The sequence below is a fragment of the Neltuma alba genome, unplaced genomic scaffold (genome assembly GCF_004799145.2).
Source record: "Neltuma alba isolate B1F8T4 unplaced genomic scaffold, ASM479914v2 tig00012824_pilon, whole genome shotgun sequence".
Taxonomy (NCBI): domain Eukaryota; kingdom Viridiplantae; phylum Streptophyta; class Magnoliopsida; order Fabales; family Fabaceae; genus Neltuma; species Neltuma alba.
This window is the reverse complement of record NW_021637216.1, coordinates 140,104-160,279: the sequence shown is the minus strand read 5'-3', so window position 1 is coordinate 160,279 and position 20,176 is coordinate 140,104. Positions and strand designations below refer to the sequence as shown.

The window sequence follows — 20,176 nt, the reverse complement described above, 5'->3', positions numbered from 1 at the left end:
TTGCGCAAGGCAAGTAAAGTAGCAGCTAAGCAATATACAGGGACGGAAGGTGGTGAGGTGGGGAGGGGCTGCGATCTCGTGTATATGGGATGCGGTGGTACAAGGGAATCCACGCCGTTGAAGGAATGTGGGCCCATGGATGACGTTATGGATGAATCGGACGGTGAAAGATGAACCAGCCGTGATTGCATCGACAACGACGACCTTTCCTCTTTGGGTGACAGATCGCGACTTTGCAGAGAAGAAATCTCGCGGTACTGGAGGGAGGAGATAGAAGGAATTAGGAAGATACATCTCATCACAACGTGGCGTGGCGTCATTGGAGGAGATTTAACTTTTCACAGAGCTCGATGGACCGGCGTGGAAAATTGGTAAGAACTTTTTCACCATTAAAAACTGAAGAGGAGTAAATCATTAATTATTAACTATAAGGTAGAGAAATTTTTTCTTTTTATAACATACTGGAAAAAGGTTTTTATATAAATATATAATTTTATTCTTTATTTATTATTATATTAATTTTATTTATATGAGGTATAATATATATTAAACAGGAATAAAGATAAAAAGTTATTAAATTTTAAATAAAAGTTAATAAAATTTAAAATTTTTCTTAGTTTATGTAAAACATGTTGAAAGTGATTTATAAATATGACCAAAAGGTACCTCTCGTGTTATATATACACTTCAAATAACTGAATCATGTTTAAAAAACTAGTAGTTAAAATTAGTTAAAAATAATAAATATTCCCCTAGCCTTATTTATAAGTCACTTCTAACAAGTTTCATATAGATAAAAAAATCTTAAATTTTATTAACTCTCATTTAAAATTCAACAACTTTCTAACTTTATCCTTATTTAATATACATTATCCATCATGTAAATAAAGCCAACATAATAATAAATGAACAGTAAAATTGTACATCCATACAAAAAAAATTCTCTCAGTACCCTATAAATGGGATTAAAAAAATATCATCTCTCTTTACCCTATGAATAAGATTAGAGGAATAAGTCATAAATGTATTTTTTTTTATAAATTTGCCCTTATTTATTAAGAGAGTAAATGAGCAAGACAATAAATGAGAAAATGATAAAATAGAATATATAGGAATAATATTAATGGCAAGTCAGAAATGTTTTTTTTTTTTAAATTTGCCCTTATTTACTAAGAGAGTAAGTAAGAGAGGCAATAAATGAAAAAATGATGAAAGAGAATATATAAGGCTAATATTAATGAGAGAGAGAAAGTACCAAATATAGTCAACTAAGAGTAAAATAAAAAGAAAAATAATAAATGCTTAGACATACTCAAAAAATAAAATTTATATTTTAGATTAGCAAAAATCAAGTTTATATATCGGAGGGAGGGAGCAGCTAATTACTTTTTGTCTTTTTTTCAAGGTCTACTTAATTGAAATTTTTGGTTTAATAAATTTGTTTATACCATATATATATAAAGTCAGGGGAAAAATTTGTTGGCAAAAAAAATATAGGAAAAAATTTGCTCATAAATTTAAGTCACTTATGGGATATATTTTTTAATTTTACTCTTATTATTAAGTATGATAAAGATAATATGTAAGTGAAAATGTACAACATATTTTTAAACACCCTTTCTTTAATAGGAGCAAGAGCAAAAATTTTTAATTTAATATATTACTTAGTATGTGAGAATTATGTCTATGTAACTAATGAGCTACTGGTTGGTTGAGATGATAAACAGTCTCGTTCTTGTAAGAAGAAAAATATAAGTTTGAATCTCGAAAAGCGTATTTTTTGAGATGATTTTAACATTAAAGATCCAGACCAACAAAGATTAGTTTAAAATTTAAAATGATTTGAAAAATACTCTAAATTATATTAGAAAAAACTAGTTGCTTGTAACTTATACTGAAGACCATAATGATATTAATTAAAAATAATAAATATAAAAAAAATGTTTTTTTTAACACACCCTTATTCATAAGAGGGCTAAAATTTTTCTTTTGCGGTCAAGAGGGTCAAAATGCTATATAATACTTATATTATAAATTCGAAATGATAATTATCAGTTAATTACATGCTTGTTTTGCCAACCAGTGAATTACATGTAAAGAGATTGATGGTTAAGGTTAATTGGTTAATGCTTAATTAATTAATTTATCACACATTAGTGGAGAGTGCACTTTAGAGACCGAATATGGCAGAGACAGGTAACACTTAAGAAACACTATCTGTCTTAATATCATTATTTATATCAATCAAAATCAACACACACGTAACTGCTAAAAGTGGTTTTGAAGAATGTATGACCATAAAATAAAGGGAAAATTACACTCAGGTCCCACAGAGTATAATTAATAAAAAAGATCCCTCGAAATAGCAAAATGATTCTGAAGTCCCAGGGACCTGTGTGTAATTAATTCTAATTGTGAAATTACGTAGTTACCCTTGTTAATTTTATTGCAACAATTCGTTTACAACCTCAACAGTGGCTGTTAACAACCCGAGAAGACGTGATTGACAATCTCAGCAGTACTCATGACAACTCACTCTGTGGAATGCCAGAGGCGTTGTTGAGGTTGTTAACTATCTCTTCTCGGGTTGTTAACAGCCACTGTTGAGGTTGTAAATAGGTTCTAATTTTATTTCAGCAATTCGTTTACAATCTCAACAGTGACTGTTAACAACCCGAGAAGACGTGATTGACAACCTCGGCAGTACTCATGACAACTCACTCTGTGGAATGCCGGGGGCGTTGTTGAGGTTGTTAACCATCTCTTCTCGGGTTGTTAACAACCACTGTTGAGGTTGTAAATAGGTTCAAATTAATAGGGGTAACTACGTAATTTCACAATTAGAATTAATTACACACAAGTCCCTGGGGATTTAAGAATCATTTTGCGATTTTGAGGGACCTTTTTAATATTAATTGTGCTCTGTGGGACCTGAGTGTAATTTTCCCTAAAATAAATTATAGAATAATGTAATACATAACTTTTTTAAGTTAATATAATATTATTTCTTATTCTTATCGCGATCATATAAGTGCGTGAAACGGAACCAATGCGGAGGAGGGCCCTGCTTGTCATATGAATATTAAATAATAATAATAATAATAATTTTATGCTTTGACAACACAATTAAATTTAAAATTTAATTCTATTTCACTATTTTCTTTTAAAAAAATACCAACAAGCTATTGGTTAAGGTAGTAAATAGCCTTATTCCTATAAAGAAGAGAATACAAGTTTGAATTCTATGAAGCGCCCTTGTTGACGGAAGAGAAAATTTTTTACATTTTAAACTAATATATTTATGTCTCCAAAACCATTCACGTACTTCAAAACTTTATATCTTTATGTCTCCACAATATAATTGTAATATGTTTTTGAATAAAATTATCATAATACAACATTAACAATTAACATTTCAATTTTACAGTTAATATATTCTAATTCTAAGTTCACAATTTTTATCTCCACAACACACTTGAAAATTAAAACATTCTATTTTCTTGTTAACATGTTTTAATTTTAAATTAAAAACTTTTTATTAGGATAAAATTATCAGGACTAAGGGAGGAAGACTTTATATAAAAACTAACTCATTGATGTTGTTTTGATTCATTTTTCAACTTTGTAATAATCGACGCTAAGTTCACCAATTTAGAGATCTTATCCAATGCAAAAATGATAGAAAATCATCTTCTTTTTAGGTTTCTAATAAAATAAATATTAGAGTGATTTCATAAAATTTTTAAATAGTTCTTTGGATCATGTGATCTGATTAGAAATTTGATAAATTTAATAATCAAAATGAGAATTTGGTTATTTAAATGTCTTTTTAAAGGATTTTCCTTTTCCTTTTCTTCAGTTTAATATATAAAAATTTCATGGATTTAGTATATAATGCAATTCTTTTTATCTTCAAAATTTTTTAACGAAATTTCCAAATTCTAGTTCTAATATTACAATAGAAAAAACAAAGATAATTCAAAGGTAATTTTTGCCTTTATACGATAGGATCCTTTCTCTACAGTAAACTCTTCCTGCTTTCTTGACGCAATGGAATCATTGTATGCCAAAATACAGTTGGAATATTTTTAAAATGAAGAGATGTGTTTTTAAAAAGTTATATTCTTATACAAATTTATTAAATTAAATAAATTTATATGAGGGGTTGTGTCTTCATATAAATTAATATATTTATATAAAGAGTTATGTAGGAAGTTACAATACTAAAAGATCATACATATTAAATATATTTTTTTTATTTAATTATGTTGGTTTATTCATGAACTAACATATGATTGTGACTTTTTATTTAATAAAGTATTATTGCAAAAGGTATTTCTTCAAGGTATTATTCCGTGGTCTATATAAACCCCTCATCATCACTTTATTTAAATATAATACAACACAAACACAAAGATTAAACTCATTGCCCTTGTCTTTGAGTGCAAGCAAAGATAGATTCAAATTATCACTTTGTAAAAGCCATTGTTGTCTTTACTTGAATCTTGGAAGTACAATCCATATTCAAGGGTCTTCATTATATCCTGAAAGAAATTTGTCGGGCATCTCAACTTGCACTCTAGAAGATAGGAATAGATGGGAGCGGATTAAGTCTAAAAAAATGTACTGCTCACGTCTTGAAGACATCATGCACTACGTTTTTCTTCATCTCTTTTTTTTGTACTTTTCAGAAAATCATTCCCGCCAACAAATCGTTGAATGGGAATTATGAAAAAGATTGATTTCCATCATACCAAACTACTCCATCTCTCTAATTTCCCTTCTCCAACCAAACAGGGTCGTTAGATTGACCAAACGGTCCATTAATTCGTGAATTTATCTAGCATACATTGCCTTCATCCTAAACAAACAAAGGTGGACTGTTCCATGAATCTAAGGCATATCACGATTGTTATTTGATACTTATTTTTAAAGGTTTTGGGGTCGGTCTAAAATTTAAGTTCAGGCACTGCTGGAAACGTTTAAGAAGGTTGGGAGAAAATGCCAAAATTTCCAAAGTTTTCTTTTTAAACGACTAAAACTTCTCAACTAAAGCTAATATTGGAATGTTATCAACAAATTATTTGTTGATATAGTAAGTGGTCTTACTCTTGTAAAAAGGAGAATATAAGTTCAAATCTAAAAAAATACACTTGTTGGGATGATTTTAATTTTAATGCTTTAAGCTTAATAAAAATTAGTCTTAAGTCCAAAATAGTTTGAGGATACTATGAGTTATAAAAAAAAAAGAAAGAAGAAGATGAAAAAAAGAAAAAAGAAGCTGATATCGGAATGTTAGGTCATTATCTTTATACTACTGTATTGAATGGAGCATAGATATAGATATGGGTAAAGTGACATCCAGCGGTCTAATTTGTCAGATGTATCCAACCACCTATCTTTTTTGTGTATTTAGTATTTCAATCCTATTTTTAGTTAAATGCACACACACAAAAAAAAAAAATTAAGTTGCTAGATAGAGCTTTACCTACTTAGGTGAGATCTCGACATTTTTGTTTTGGGAGCATCCAATAATTTTTGGGGATATTTTTGAGGAAGAAGATCACAAGAAAACAAATTCAAGGCTTTAGACTGTAGACACTAGACAGTGGCAATAAATGGATGGCCATCTAACTCTTAGCATTTGAAGACGATTCTTAAATTTTTCTCCGATATTAAATAGAGTGTCCAATTGAGAATTTTGGACTATTTCTCTATACAATATCTCATTTTCTTTTATATTAATATTAATTTCTTCTTTCTCATAATAATTTTAGTTATTGTGACATTGTTATTTCTGCGCATTAATTTTTAATCATTAAATAACAGGAATTTTTAAAAAAAATACTACAAGTTTCCATAATAATAATCGCAAATAACTAACTAATATCGACTCTTTTTTTACTCTACAAATTAATTAGGACAACCTTATAATTAGGACGAAAAGGCAGTGTTCATGTATCAATCATCTTATTGTCTCCTTCCGTTCTTGTTATATTCATGAATCTAGCATAACAAGTAGAAGACCCTTCATAATTGCTTAAATACATTGATTAATTTTAAATAATGTGCATTCAATTCCATTATTTATTAGGGATACATTATAATCAGCTTTCAATTGTTTTTTTTTTTTTGTCATAACCCACATATTTATTATCCGTCACAAATAATTCGAACTCTCAGTAAAAAAAAATCAAACTCACAACTTCGAAATTAAGAAAATCTTAATAAAAGTATTTTGTTATGAAAATAAGGAAAATGCAAGAGAGATTTGGGATGAGACATGGAGAAGATAAGAGAGAATCGGAAGAGAAATAGGGAGTAATCTTTGATTCATTTGAAACTTACAATCACTTAGTACATGTCCACTATTTATAAGCTATAAGTCTTTAAATTCAAAAGTTACAAAAATAAATAAATTATAAATCTATATAATTGTAGGATACATAACATTTGGAGGTTATCAGTATTAATCATAAAAAACTCCTAAAAAAACTATTCATGTTGTAGGTTATATGGCCTAAATTGTGGAATGTCAAAATACAACTCTTAGAAGGTTATGGACATCCATACTTAATATTACAATATATTTGATATTATTTGAATTATAAGACCCTAACACTTTCAATAGTTATTTTTTTTATAAGTACATATATTTTCTTATTGAAAGTTATAACTAGTTATATTTTCTGTCAATATTTACTAATACTGTTTACCTAAGCATGTGGCCTCCAATTAATTCTAACAATATTTTTAATATTAATAATTATTGATATAAAATATAAAATGTATGATAAACCATACTATATGACCAGGCGCAGGATGCATACAAAATACTAAAAAGTCGGGGCCTTGTTAACAAAAAATTTCCTGTAATTTAAAGAAAAAATTTCAAAAAAAATACCTTTAAAATTTTAAAATTTCAAGTCATGAATAACAATACAAATGTGTTGTCATTTTTATTTTTTAAATTTGTTAATCTAAGGACTGGGTTGTTGACAGAGCACGATGGCGTCGTGTGATTCATATAGCTGACCCCACCTAGTGGGATAAGGCTTGTTGTTGTTATATTGTTAAAATGTAGTAAACAAGACTGGTTTGAAAATTTGAAATTTAAAAGTTTTTTTTTTTTTAAGAATTCTCCCAAATTCAAACGATATCCAGCTTATTTCTTGAGACTTTTTGGAGAGCTATGATTGGACGCGTGAGTTACCATAATATATGCACACAATATATAAAATAATGTAACCTCTTTAACACATGAAGAAAAGTGTTTCCATTTTTACCAGCATGTGGAGAATTCGTTGGTACACGATTTGCAATCAGCTCTATAAATACTTTGAATCTGAAGGCATATTTTAGTCCTAATCAGCTCCTAACACTCAATTCACTTAAATTTTTTTTTTTAAGATAAAGGTATATTTAACATACTGATTTTATTTGTCAAGTACATTCCATATCTTGATTTTTTTATGGTACATCCAAAGCACTGATCTTAACTTTTTAGTGCATCCGGCACAAAAATTAAGATTATGGCACCAGATTTATCAGGAAAATAAAATCTTGATACTAGATGCATCTGGAAAATAAGATATGAGCGCCACATTTACCTCATTTTCAAACCCCAAAAAAAAGGTGTTCCATTTTTCATTTATTACTACACTTGATAAAGTATACATTTGGTCATTTAATTTTATGTAAAGTTTCAGTTTGATCTTTTAACTTTAAAAAGTATACTTTTGGTCTTTTAATCCTTAAATTGTTAATTTTAAATGATGATTTTTTGTAACAATCATGGTAGCTTTGAATATTAAATTTAATATGTTAGTATTTGGTAATATTTTACCGGATTCAAAAGCTCAATATCACTATTTTTTTAACACTTTTAAGGTTAGAGGACCAAAAGTTTACTTCTTTTAAATTAAGGGAACAAAGTAAAAATTTATATAAAGTTAAAGGACTAAAAGAAGTGTTAGTGTTTTATTAGGACACGTGACATCATAATCCAAAAATTACGAGTATTAATGCTCGATGTCGCATTATTTTCATTCCAAATATATTGACGTTGCTTCCTTGCCAAAGATTCATAAACATTGATGTTCTGATTCTGCTCTTTTTCAGTTTTCTCTGCAAGAAATTATCAACAGCACAGAATGTGGGGGAAGTGCTCTCATCTTCTCCCTCTTCTTCTTCTGGCAATCTCCATTAATGCACTGTTAGGCTCAGTAGGTGGTGTTAATCCCTCCAGTTTTCCTCCTGATTTCAAATTCGGCACTTCCTCTTCTGCTTACCAGGTTTTCTAGTTTTCATCACAATCCAATCTATCTTCCACAATCTCACATGCACACAATATTTCTTCGCACTTTGTTCTGTCCATCATGTTTCTTACGATTGGCCTTGGCTTAAAGTATGAAGGTGCAGCATTTGAGGGAGGGAAAGGCCCAAGCGTATGGGACATTTTCACCCACAAATACCCAGGCACAGACATAAACCATATATATATGAATTGACTACCATTTCCATGATCAGAAGTTGTTACCTCTGTTTTTCACTTTCACTTGAATAGTTTGTGGTTGAATCTTTTCAGAAAGAATCGCTGATCACAGTAATGGGGATATTGCTACTGATTCATACCATCGCTACAAGGTACACCCACTTCTCGTAATTTTCATTTATACGTCTGAGATAATGACTCTCCGTAGATCTTGAACTTCGTTTTCTATCAATATTTTCTAATACTTTTCCCATTAAAAAAAAAAAAATCAGGAAGATGTGGCCATAATGAAGGATATTGGGTTCAATGCTTACAGATTTTCCATCTCTTGGCCCAGAATCCTACCCTGTGAGAAACACTTTCACGTACTTCAATTTTCCTTCGACTATTTACTTCAATAATCAATTAAACTCATGTCTAACCTATATTTTTCTTTAGATGGGAATCTAAAGGGAGGAGTGAATCCAGAAGGCATCAGATATTACAACAATCTTATTGATGAACTCATATCTAACGGTTAGCTGAAGAGTAGTTTCATTCACGACACCGGAAAAGAAACTAATCAAATCACACTTTGTTCTTATGTCTTGCACCTTCAGGAATGCAACCCTTTGTAACTCTGTTTCACTGGGACCTCCCGCAAGCTCTTGAAGACGAATATGGTGGTTTTCTGAGCCCCAAAATTGTGTAAGCACTAACAGTAAAATTAGCTGAACTGGCAATGTGATCCCTACATTATTAAGTCAACTAGTTTTAGTTTTTAAAACATCAACTAATTATTGTTTAAAACAGAAACTATAGGGAAAGTCTAGTACCATGATGTTCTCCTTGGGTCCTCTGTTCATATTGTTTTCCAAGTGTTTGAAAAACCTCCGTTTGGATTTTGCAAACAGGAAGGATTTTACAGACTACGCAGAACTATGTTTCAGAGAATTTGGTGACAGGGTAAAGCATTGGATCACTTTGAATGAGCCATCCTCTTATAGCGTTGAAGGTTATGCCAATGGTGTATTCCCACCTGGAAGGTGCTCCAGCTTCTTGGGCCTAAACTGCAGTGCCGGTGACTCTAGTACCGAACCCTACCTTGTTACTCACCACCTAATTCTTGCTCACGCTGAAGCAGTCAAACTCTACAGGAAGAAGTACCAGGTTACTGCAAAATTATCATTTTTTATAGCCTTAATTTTAAGGTATTCTGTAAATTGTCACTAAATTTTCCTGTAAATGATCATTGCAAGATGCAGATTTCTCAGAAAGGTCAAGTTGGGCTATCAATAGCTTTGATGTGGTATGTTCCCATATCCCTGTCAAAAGCTGACAAAGATGCAGCATCTCGAGCCAATGATTTCACATCTGACTGGTAAGTGTGTCTCCTACATAAAGGTACTTTACCAGTTTGAAATTTTGAGTTAAAATAGTTGTTGTTGCCTAATGACAAGGAGACCCTCACATCGATTGTATCATGCTTTTCAAGGTTCATGGAGCCACTGAACTCTGGGAAATACCCTGGAGTAATGGTTAGACATGTGGGTAAACGTTTGCCCAAGTTCTCCAAAAGGCAATCATTGTTGGTTAAAGGGTCCTTTGATTTCATAGGGGTGAATTATTATACAACATATTATGCATATAATATTCCTTGCGAAAGTAAAAATCAAACTGCACTGACAGACGCTTGTTTCAACTTTACAAGTAAGCTACAGAAAATGAAGTCTATACATTGTCTCTTCTTCACTTTTGTGAAATTTTTCTTGTACCTTTGCTTACTCATTATCGTTTCTTCTAATGTCTCAGCTGAAAGAAATGGAGTTCCCATTGGTCCAAAGGTACTTCTTTTCTCATCAAGATACTTAGCTGTGGGAGACAGGAAGAGGAACCCTGTGTTTTCAATTTTTGTGTGTATTTGTTCAAGGCAAACATTGTTTTAGATGACACAAAAATTTATTTTTGCTACTGTTTGAGCAGAAACTATTTCTAAAACTAAAACAGAAGTTAAAGAAACAGCAAAACAAACTAAACGGTCATGACCATTACATCCACTGAAAATTAGCATTTTAGCCTAAACTCGTAATTGGGTTCAGTTTTCACTTGCCGAGTTTAAATTGAGTTTGAAGGAGAAATTAAGTTTCTCATTATACCTCCATAAATATCAATTTGAGATAGGAATTGAGAAGTGAATAACATTGCAGGCTGGCTCAGATTGGCTATACATCTATCCACGAGGAATTCAAAATGTGTTAGAATACACCAAGAAGAAACTGAACAATCCAATCATTTACATAACAGAAAATGGTCAGAAATTTAGCTATATACATTATTTCGAATGCCATAATCAGTGTTTGCTTTCTTCTTGACAAGTCAGATTTCTCCAAACATTTGCAGGATGTAACGAGGTTGATAATGGGAGAAAGTCACTTAATGACACCATGAGGATAGACTATATCAGTCGCCACCTTGTGTACGTTCGAAGGGCCATGAGGTATGTTTCTTTTGCAGAAAAGAACTATTCTACTTCTGAAGTTTATGACTCAACGAAGGACTCAACATGAAAATTTCTTTCCCTTAAAATCTACTGTATTCTTGGTAGGAATGGAGTGAAAGTGAAGGGCTACTTTGCATGGTCACTTTTGGACGACTTTGAGTGGATTTTTGGATATACTAGCCGCTTTGGAATAATATATGTAGATTTCAAGAATGGACAGAAACGATACCGTAAAAGATCAGCTCTGTGGTTCAAAACTTTTCTCCATCAGTGGAATGGTTCTCAGCATCACCAATACTGATGCATAACTGAAGTGAAATGAGGGCTACTGGATTGTATTGATGGACTTGCTATGGATTTTATGTTTTATCTTAATATCAATATGATCAAAATGTTTAATTTATAATATTATGAGCGATGGTGGTGCCCGATATCCCCTGAACAAAATTTATAATTGTCCATAAAAAAAATTATAATTGAGCAAAATATTCTAATCGCCCTTTTATTTTGCACTAGGTACATAAACTTTCTATCTATTTTGAAAATATACCTTTTAGTCTTGATCATTAACACCGTTGAAAATATTAAGATTTTTTAAGTATATTTTTAATTAAAAAGCATATTGGAATAAATGTTATTTACTAATTTACGCCTAATTATATTAAATCTCTAATTTATTTTTTTAAAATTATAATATTTCTTAGGGATACATTTAATATTTTTACTAAATTTAGACAAAATTGCAGTAACTTAAAATGTTAACAACTTGATTAAAAATTTGAGTAATTTTTTTAAACAAAGATATGTTTAAAAATATTCAATTATAACATATTAATATAATAATATGAAAATTATATCATTTTATTGATTTTCTATTTTACCCCATTTAATTATTCATAATTTTTTTTTTCATCACACATTTTCTAGAGGCTCTAAAGGGTATTTTTAATAACATAGTTATATTTTTTTAACATATTTATTATCTTCAATTAAGTTCTATTTTTTATATTTATCATCTTCAATTAATTTTAACCAACATTTCAAATAGTTTAATTTGGTCAATTGTTTATTATAAAAATGAAGGGACTGGCAGTTTAAGGCCATGGATCATATTATTGTTAGTGTGAAAGAAGGGAAATTTATGCACAGGTGCCAAACAAGCAAATTAAACAAAAATAAGTTTTCCTAATTTCATTTATTATGGAGAGATGGGGTAAATTATGACACATGTAAAATGACTATATATCCTTGCTGGCTGCCGATTGCCTTTGACCGTCTGGCGTCGTTCGGAGGATCACTAGCAAGTCATCGAACATATAAAAATGTGAAAAAAAAACTTTAAATAGCCAGATTTTGAAAAGGATAAGATGTTATTTTTCAATTGCATTTAACACTTTAATTTGATTTTAATTAATTCTTATATGTGTGATTTGGTTAAGTACATCTTAAAAAAAGAAAAGGGAGTGTGATTTTCAGACATTGGAAGAGTAGTGTTTTGGATTTATTGATATCTCTGAGTGACCACATAAACATTGAGAAAGTAAGATTATAATATAATATTTTCATAGCTTATAAATTACTGTGATTTGCTTTAGATTTTATATTCTGTATGGATATTAATTTAAGCAACATATGTACTCCTCCGGTGCTAAATATAAGACCGGAGGGAGTAATTATTAATAGTATGAGCTGTGCAAGTTTTAACTATTATTTTCTTCAGCATGAATATTTGATTATGACAGTTTACAATAAACTGCAGTGCTGGCAACTCTAGCACAGAGGCCTACTTTGTTTCACACTTCCAGATTCTTGCTCATGCTGAAGCAGTCAAAATCTATAGGGAGAAGTACCAACTTATTGCAAATTACTACTTCTGGTCCTTAATATAAGACTCTATTTGATTTTTATTTTGATCCTAAATATAAGACCCTAATCCACTTTGTCTCTCATATTTACTCAATTTTTTTCAAGATAATCCTTCGAATAATTATAGTTCTAGTTCATACATTTGATTAGCAAAGATATTTTAGAAAAAACAATACCTATTTAGGACAAATAACTAACTCAACTTACTTCTTTAATCTTCTGAAATTAGTCAACTGTCTTTCATAATTAGGACCGGAAGTAGTATCATTCATCATCTATAGAAATACAAAAGCATGTGTTTGTTAGGACATTTGCCCATGAATGCTCATTGTATACAACAGTTTTCTCATAAGGGTCAAATTGGGATAACTCTAAGATTCTGTTTGATATGAAACGTTAAAAATGAGGGATAAAGATTGTGGTTAGGGTTGCAAACATATGTTAAAAGAATATTTAGCACAAGTGATTTCTTATCACATGAGATTAGGTAATCCTATGTAGATGGGATTGGAGAATACCATTTCCCTTCATGGTATTCTCCAATCCCACATTTATAAGACTGCCTAATCTCAAGTATCACACAATTACTCTTACTAAACATCCTTTTAAAATAGTTTATAACTCTTAACTTCAATTCTTATCTCTCATTTTTAATGTTTCGTATCAAACAGGACCTAAATTCCTTCTGGTGCATTCCAATATCCCAATCCAATGCTGACAAAGATGCGGCATCTCGGGCCTTGGCTTTCATATGTGATTGGTAAGTCTCTCCCCTACATAAAAAATGCTTCGATAGTTTTAAGTTGAGTCATAATAATATTTCAGTTAAACTTGCTTAGAGTTCATATGATTTTGTACTTCTCAAGGTTCACGGAACCACTAAACTGTGGAAAATACCCTGCAATAAGGGTTAACAATGGGGGTGAACGTCTGCCGAAATTTTCTACAAGGCAAGCTTTATTAGTTAAAGGGTCCTTCGACTTCATGGGGTTGAATTATTCCACGGCATATTAGGAAATTTTGTAGGTGTGGTTTATAAGCCCACGTTAATCTTTTGGGATGAGCTCTCCGTTTGTTTATAAACATGTATATATAAGGAATTGTCTAAATAATACTATCTCTGATCTTAAATATAAGAACTAGTTAACTAATTTGATTAGATTAAAAAAATAAGTTACGTTAGTTATTTGTAATTAATAAGTGTTGTCTTTCCTAAAATATCCTTACTAATTAAATTTATTGGACTAGAACTATCATTGTTAGAAATATTGTCTTAGGAAAAAATGGATAAATATAAGAGACAAAGTGGATTGAAATTTTATATTTAAGACTAAAATAAAAATCAAATGAGATATTATATTAGGGATCAGAGGCAGTAGCATTCTACAAATTAATCTTTTTAAGACTACCATATATTATCAAACAATAATTTCACTGTTTTTTTTTTATACAACAATAATTTCACTGTTACACAATCAACTTTTTTTTTTTTTTCCCAAAAGACATATATCTATATAGCTCTGAAGCCCCGCGGAATGGTGAAAGATCTTACGTATATACAAGTATTCCAGGTGCTATTTGTAACATGAAAAAATATTTAATTTTTACGTGATTTGGTCAATAATAGATGTTGCATTATATATATTTATATATTTATATATGGGGTTTAAATCAATCACCGTCATGACTGAGTTTATCAAGTTGATGGCCGTCTTCATGTTAAAGAAATAGTGAGCCGGCCCTATAATTTGCTTCATATTGTTGACAGGTTCTGATATTTTTGGGCAAAAAAAAAAAAGTTCTGATTTTCAATTATTATTTTTTTTTTGGGCCAATTAAAATGTGCCAATTTACAAAGCATGCATGCAATAATAACGTAGCAAAAGTCCAAATAGCAGGCTACTTCTAATGTTTCCATGCATATCACCTAAATATATTAATTAGTAACAATGACACTATAATTCATATCCAAAGATTACTCATGGATATAAGAATTTTTAAAACTAAAATCTCACCTCACAATTATGACAAATAAATTGGAAAAATTTACCCATAGGTCCCTCCTTGAACACTTCTTACATGCAAGTTGAGCCAAAAATAAATAATAAAAAGGTCTAAAAAGAGAGGCGGCAATATTGTTGTGTGGCCTAAAAATAATGAGTTATTATGTCAACAAAGTTGAAGACGGATGTTGAAAAATAGTTACTTTGTTACTTTATTATTTAAATAGCTAGATTGTATATATCTAGAACTGAATATACGACGGATACCATATGCCATAAACAGTGTATATATATGTGTGTGTGTGTGTATGCGACTGCACTGAATGAAAATTACAGTTTATGAAATTAAACGCAAAGAATGAAGGCAAAGTACTGTCATCATCTTCTTCTGCCGCTGCTGCTCATCTGCTGGCAGTCTCCATCACTTCATTGTTTTCCTGCGGATTTTACTTTCGGCACTTCCTCTTCTGCTTACCAGGTTCGTTTTCGCAACACAAAACACACAATTCTTGTTCATACGCACCCCCCCCCCCCCCAACACACACACACACACTCCCTCCGTCTCTCATTATAAGATCTAATTTTTTGAATAGGTTTGTTCCTTTTTATATTGTTCTCTTTGAGTTTGTCTAAATATTTAATATAGTATTACCTATTTTATTCCCAATTTAATATATTTAATATATTCTTTTTTTTTATTTATCTTACTATTACTCTCTCATACTTATCCATTTATATATAAGGGTTTATTAGGAAAAAAATTACATTTGCTACATATTAACTGCTCTTAACTAATTTTAACTGTTTTTTTTAAACAGCGCAATTTAGTTAAAAGGATCTTATAACAAGGGACAGAGTAGTATATGGGTATGGTTTTCTTAATAATGAAGTATGTGATTAATATGTATGTATGTATGAAGCATGAAGGTGCCGCAACTGAAGGAGGGAAAGGCCCCAGCGTTTGGGACACTTTCACTCATAAATTCCCAGGTACTTTTATAATTCCTGTCTTGTACTTAAATCTGAATTTTGTAGAGAGATGTCTAGCTATCAGATTATGAAATGGGTTAGAGTTGTGAAGAAGGCATTTTATGTTGTAGGAATTTGATCTCGTAAAGTAAACTTATTTTGAAATTTTATATAAACTTAAATTTTAGCTAAAATAAAAATAAAAAATTGTATAAAATTTATTTGATATTATCGCATAAAACCTTATATAAGAAGTTATTTGATATTATTACATAAAACTTTCTTAAAAGAAAAAGGCATGACTAGGATTGGAGGAGTATTTATATGAAACCATTTTATTTAAACAGTCTTCAATGAAGTTGTCACATGAGTTTCTTCACCCTGCATCTGAATTCAATAATGCCTCAATCTTTCAGAAAGGATAGCTGATGGCAGCAATGGGAATGTTGCTACTGATCAATATCATCGCTACAAGGTACTCCCATTCTCTTAAGTTGCTTTCCAAGTCTCAGACAAATGATTCTCGCTAGATTTTGAACTTCATTTTCCATTAAGGTTTCTTATATATTACTAATGTTCACCAATTGAAAACTTTTTCAGGAAGATGTAGCCATAATGAAGGATATTGGGTTTAATGCCTACAGATTTTCCATCTCTTGGCCCAGAATCCTACCCTGTGAGAAACGCTTCATTACCCTCCAATTATTTGCTTTAATTGTTGGATTCAACTCATACTTAAGATTTATGTTTTAGATGGGAATTTAAAGGGTGGACTCAACCCAGAAGGCATCAGATATTACAACGATCTCATTGATGAACTCCTATCCAATGGTTAGATGAAGACCAACTTTTCAATCATGATATCGGGAATCAAAATAAATCGAATTACATTTGATTTTTTGTGCCCTATATTACACTTACAGGATTGCAACCCTTTGTCACTTTGTTTCATTGGGACCTTCCTCAAGCTCTTGAAGATGAATATGGTGGTTTTCTAAGCCCAAAAATTGTGTGAGTATCAAGCAAACTAAAAACAACAATAACATTTGAACCCTTCTTTCATATTGCATTCCAAGTGTTTGAAAATATTTCCCTTCGGATTTTGCAAACAGGAAGGATTTTGCAGATTATGCAGAAATTTGCTTTAGAGAATTTGGAGACAGGGTAAAGCATTGGATCACTTTAAATGAGCCAATACAATATAGCTATATGAGTTATGCCATTGGTGCATTCCCACCTGCAAGGTGCTCCAAGTTTCTGGGCCTAAACTGCAGTGCCGGTGACTCTAGCACTGAGCCCTACATTGTTTCACACTTCCAGATCCTTGCTCATGCTAAAGCTGTCAAAATCTATAGAGAGAAGTATCAGGTTTCTGCAAAATCATCTTTCAGTATTATCTAAATCCAAAAGCACTTAATCTTTTTTTTTAAAACAAACTTTGACCAGAAATGATCATTGTATACAATAGATTTCTCAGAAGGGTCAAATTGGGGTAGCTCTAAATTCACTCTGGTTTATTCCAATATCCCCATCGGATGCTGACAAAGATGCAGCATCTCGGGCCTTAGCTTTCATGTTTGACTGGTGAGTATGGGCCTTAGTTAAAATAATTCTTGACCGTTAAGCTTCTTAACATTTCATAATTTATACCTAATAGTTTTTTGCTATAACCTACCACATTTCCCCATCACCCCATAAATTTTAAGGAATGAGCGTATTCATGTCTTGGTGAATGATATATCTGTTGTAAGTTTTCTACGGGGAAAATCAATCATTGATTCCCTGTAATTGTTTACTTACACTTTGTGATTCAATTAAAACTGAATCCTTGAATAACTAGATATTTTCTAAAAGTGCAGAAACCTCAATGGATTAAGTGGCTAAAACTTGAGAGGCTTATTTAAACAAGTTAAATTTTAAGGATTGAGTTGTAACTAAGTGAAGACTACAGAGAGAGAATGATTGATTTTCCCTTTTATATTTTAAAATTGTACGGATATTGATGATGCTCTATTGTAGTGAGGCCCTTACTCTGATCCTTTCATGCTTTGCTAGGTTCATGGAACCGCTGAACTCTGGAAAATACCCTGCAGTAATGGCTAATAATGTGGGCGAACGTTTGCCAAAATTTTCTAACAGGCAAGCCTTGTTGGTTAAAGGATCCTTTGATTTTATAGGGTTGAATTATTACACAACATATTACGTAGCCTCTATTGCTTGCCAAAGAGAAAATCAAACTTCACTGTCAGATGCCTGCATAAATGCTACGCGTAAGTTACACAAATATAAGACCTTCTATATACTCTCATTCTTCAACTTCCCATAGTTTGGATTATAAGAGCTTATATATACTCTTGTTCTTCAACTTTCCAGAGTTTGTCTTGTCCATCTGCTTACTTCTTAATTTTTACTCTAGCTCAAATTTACGTTTGCTTGCTTTTTATATTTTTCTTTGGCCTGAATAAGCGCGTTTGCTTACTTTTCATTTCTTCTGTTTCACCAGCTCAAAGAAACAAGCATCTCATTGGTCCAAAGGTACTTCCTTCTCACTCATCTTAGATGCTCAAGTGGTTGATAGGGGGAACATGTTGACTTAACTGTGAAGTAAAAGGAAAAAAAAACCATGTAAAAGACATTTTTTATTTTACCAATGAGGGTTAAATTTAGCAGAAAAAACTAGATATTCACAACATGGCAAACTAAATTTCAAATTCCTACAAAAAAATGTGTTCGTATTTAATACTTGACAGTATCTTGAATAGACCTCCAAACAGATGCTACCTATGCTTATTTAAAAAAGTGAACATTTTTTATTTGAAGTTAGTGTGAGTTTATTTGAGACAAAATCAATTTTAAGTCATCTCATCAAAAAAGAAAAAAACTAGTTTTACATCAAAGAAGTAAAAGACATTTTTCATTTTACCAATGAGGTTTGAATATGGCAGGAAAAAAAAAAACTAGTTACTCATGACATGACAAACTAGGGTTCAAATTCCCATAAAAAAGATGCCCGCATTTAATACTTGATAGTATCTCGAATAGATCTCCAAATAGATGCTACCTATGCTTATTAAAAAAAAAAGTGACATTTTTTATTCGAAGTTTTTGTGAGTTTATTTGAGACAAAATCAGTTTTAAATAAGAGAAGTTCTTTCTTTATTGTAAGAGGGAAATAAGAATCAGAATTTCTCTTTGAAAGAAACCATTTCAGGGATAAAAGGTTGAAAACACTTTTAAAGAAACACTAAATGATAATCATTGTCAGGAACAAGTATGGATAGAGAATGAAAAATGTCACAATGTCACATTGATCCAATGAATCTCCTTAGCGCCTAAAGATTACGTGCACTGACTATTAGTTTTCTTAGCCCAAACCTTAGGTTTTAAACCGGCCAATGTCTGGGTTGGTTTTCACTTGCTAAGCTTAAAGGATTAACTCTGTCAAATTACTGATGCAAAAGAAAAATCTGCTTCTTACTATGCCTCCATCACATGTTCATTTCATAAGGGATTTGAGAAGTGAATAAAATTACAGGCTGCTTCCCAATGGCTCTACATCTATCCACCAGGAATTCAATATCTACATTAAGGAGAAATTTAACAATCCAGTCATTTACATAACAGAAAATGGTAAGAATCTGAACTATATAGAATCTATAAAATGTCAGAATCTTATTGCTTGCTTTCTTTTTCACAATCCAAATTTCTCCAAACATTTGCAGGAGTTGATGAACTTAATGATGGTAGAAAGTCACTTGACGATAAGATTAGGATAGACTATATCAGTCAGCACCTTCTGTATATCCAGAAGGCCATGACGTAAGCTCGTTTGCAGAAATGAAATTTTAGTTGTGAAGCCTGCGACTCTATCTAAAGATTCAACATATACAAATTCTGAAGTTTTTTTTTTTTTTTGGGGATTTTGTAGGAATGGCGTGAAGGTGAAGGGCTACTTTACGTGGTCATTGTTAGACAATTTTGAGTGGATTAATGGATACACTGTTCGGTTTGGACTAGTTTTTGTGGATTTTAAGAATGGACTGAAAAGAAACCATAAAAGATCAGCTTTGTGGTTCAAAACTTTTCTCCATCAATGGAATGGTCGTCTCTACTGAAGAAAATTTGATGGAAGGGAGAAGTAACTCGAGTTTTCAATTGCTTGATCAGTCTTTTTCAGACCTTAGTCACTGCAAATAAAACCAATGTTGAGTTGACTTTTGTTTGTCAAACATGATTGTTCAATTTCTTTTTTTTTTTTCCCCTTTTGGTTGGACAACAAGAACGAAAGAAAGAAATTTCTATGGTCCTGACTCCTGAGCTTGTTAGTCCTATGGATGTTTCAGAGATTACAATGTCGTCTCTTTC

The 20,176-nt window shown here is 31.3% G+C and overlaps 1 protein-coding gene and 1 pseudogene across 1 annotated transcript; both read left to right on the top strand.

The window, feature by feature from the left end:
- The first annotated feature begins 8,766 nt into the window (after positions 1-8,766).
- On the top strand, positions 8,767-11,274 carry LOC114731341 (beta-glucosidase 24-like). The gene is made up of 10 exons (XM_028918483.1): positions 8,767-8,842; positions 8,933-9,010; positions 9,094-9,181; positions 9,388-9,643; positions 9,739-9,854; positions 9,969-10,183; positions 10,286-10,317; positions 10,681-10,783; positions 10,874-10,970; positions 11,079-11,274. Exons 1-10 carry the CDS (start codon positions 8,782-8,784, stop codon positions 11,272-11,274), a joined length of 1,242 nt encoding a protein of 413 aa, XP_028774316.1. The 5' UTR covers positions 8,767-8,781.
- Positions 11,275-15,756: 4,482 nt separating this feature from the next.
- Positions 15,757-19,926, top strand: LOC114731340 (beta-glucosidase 13-like; annotated as a pseudogene).
- Positions 19,927-20,176: the final 250 nt, after the last annotated feature.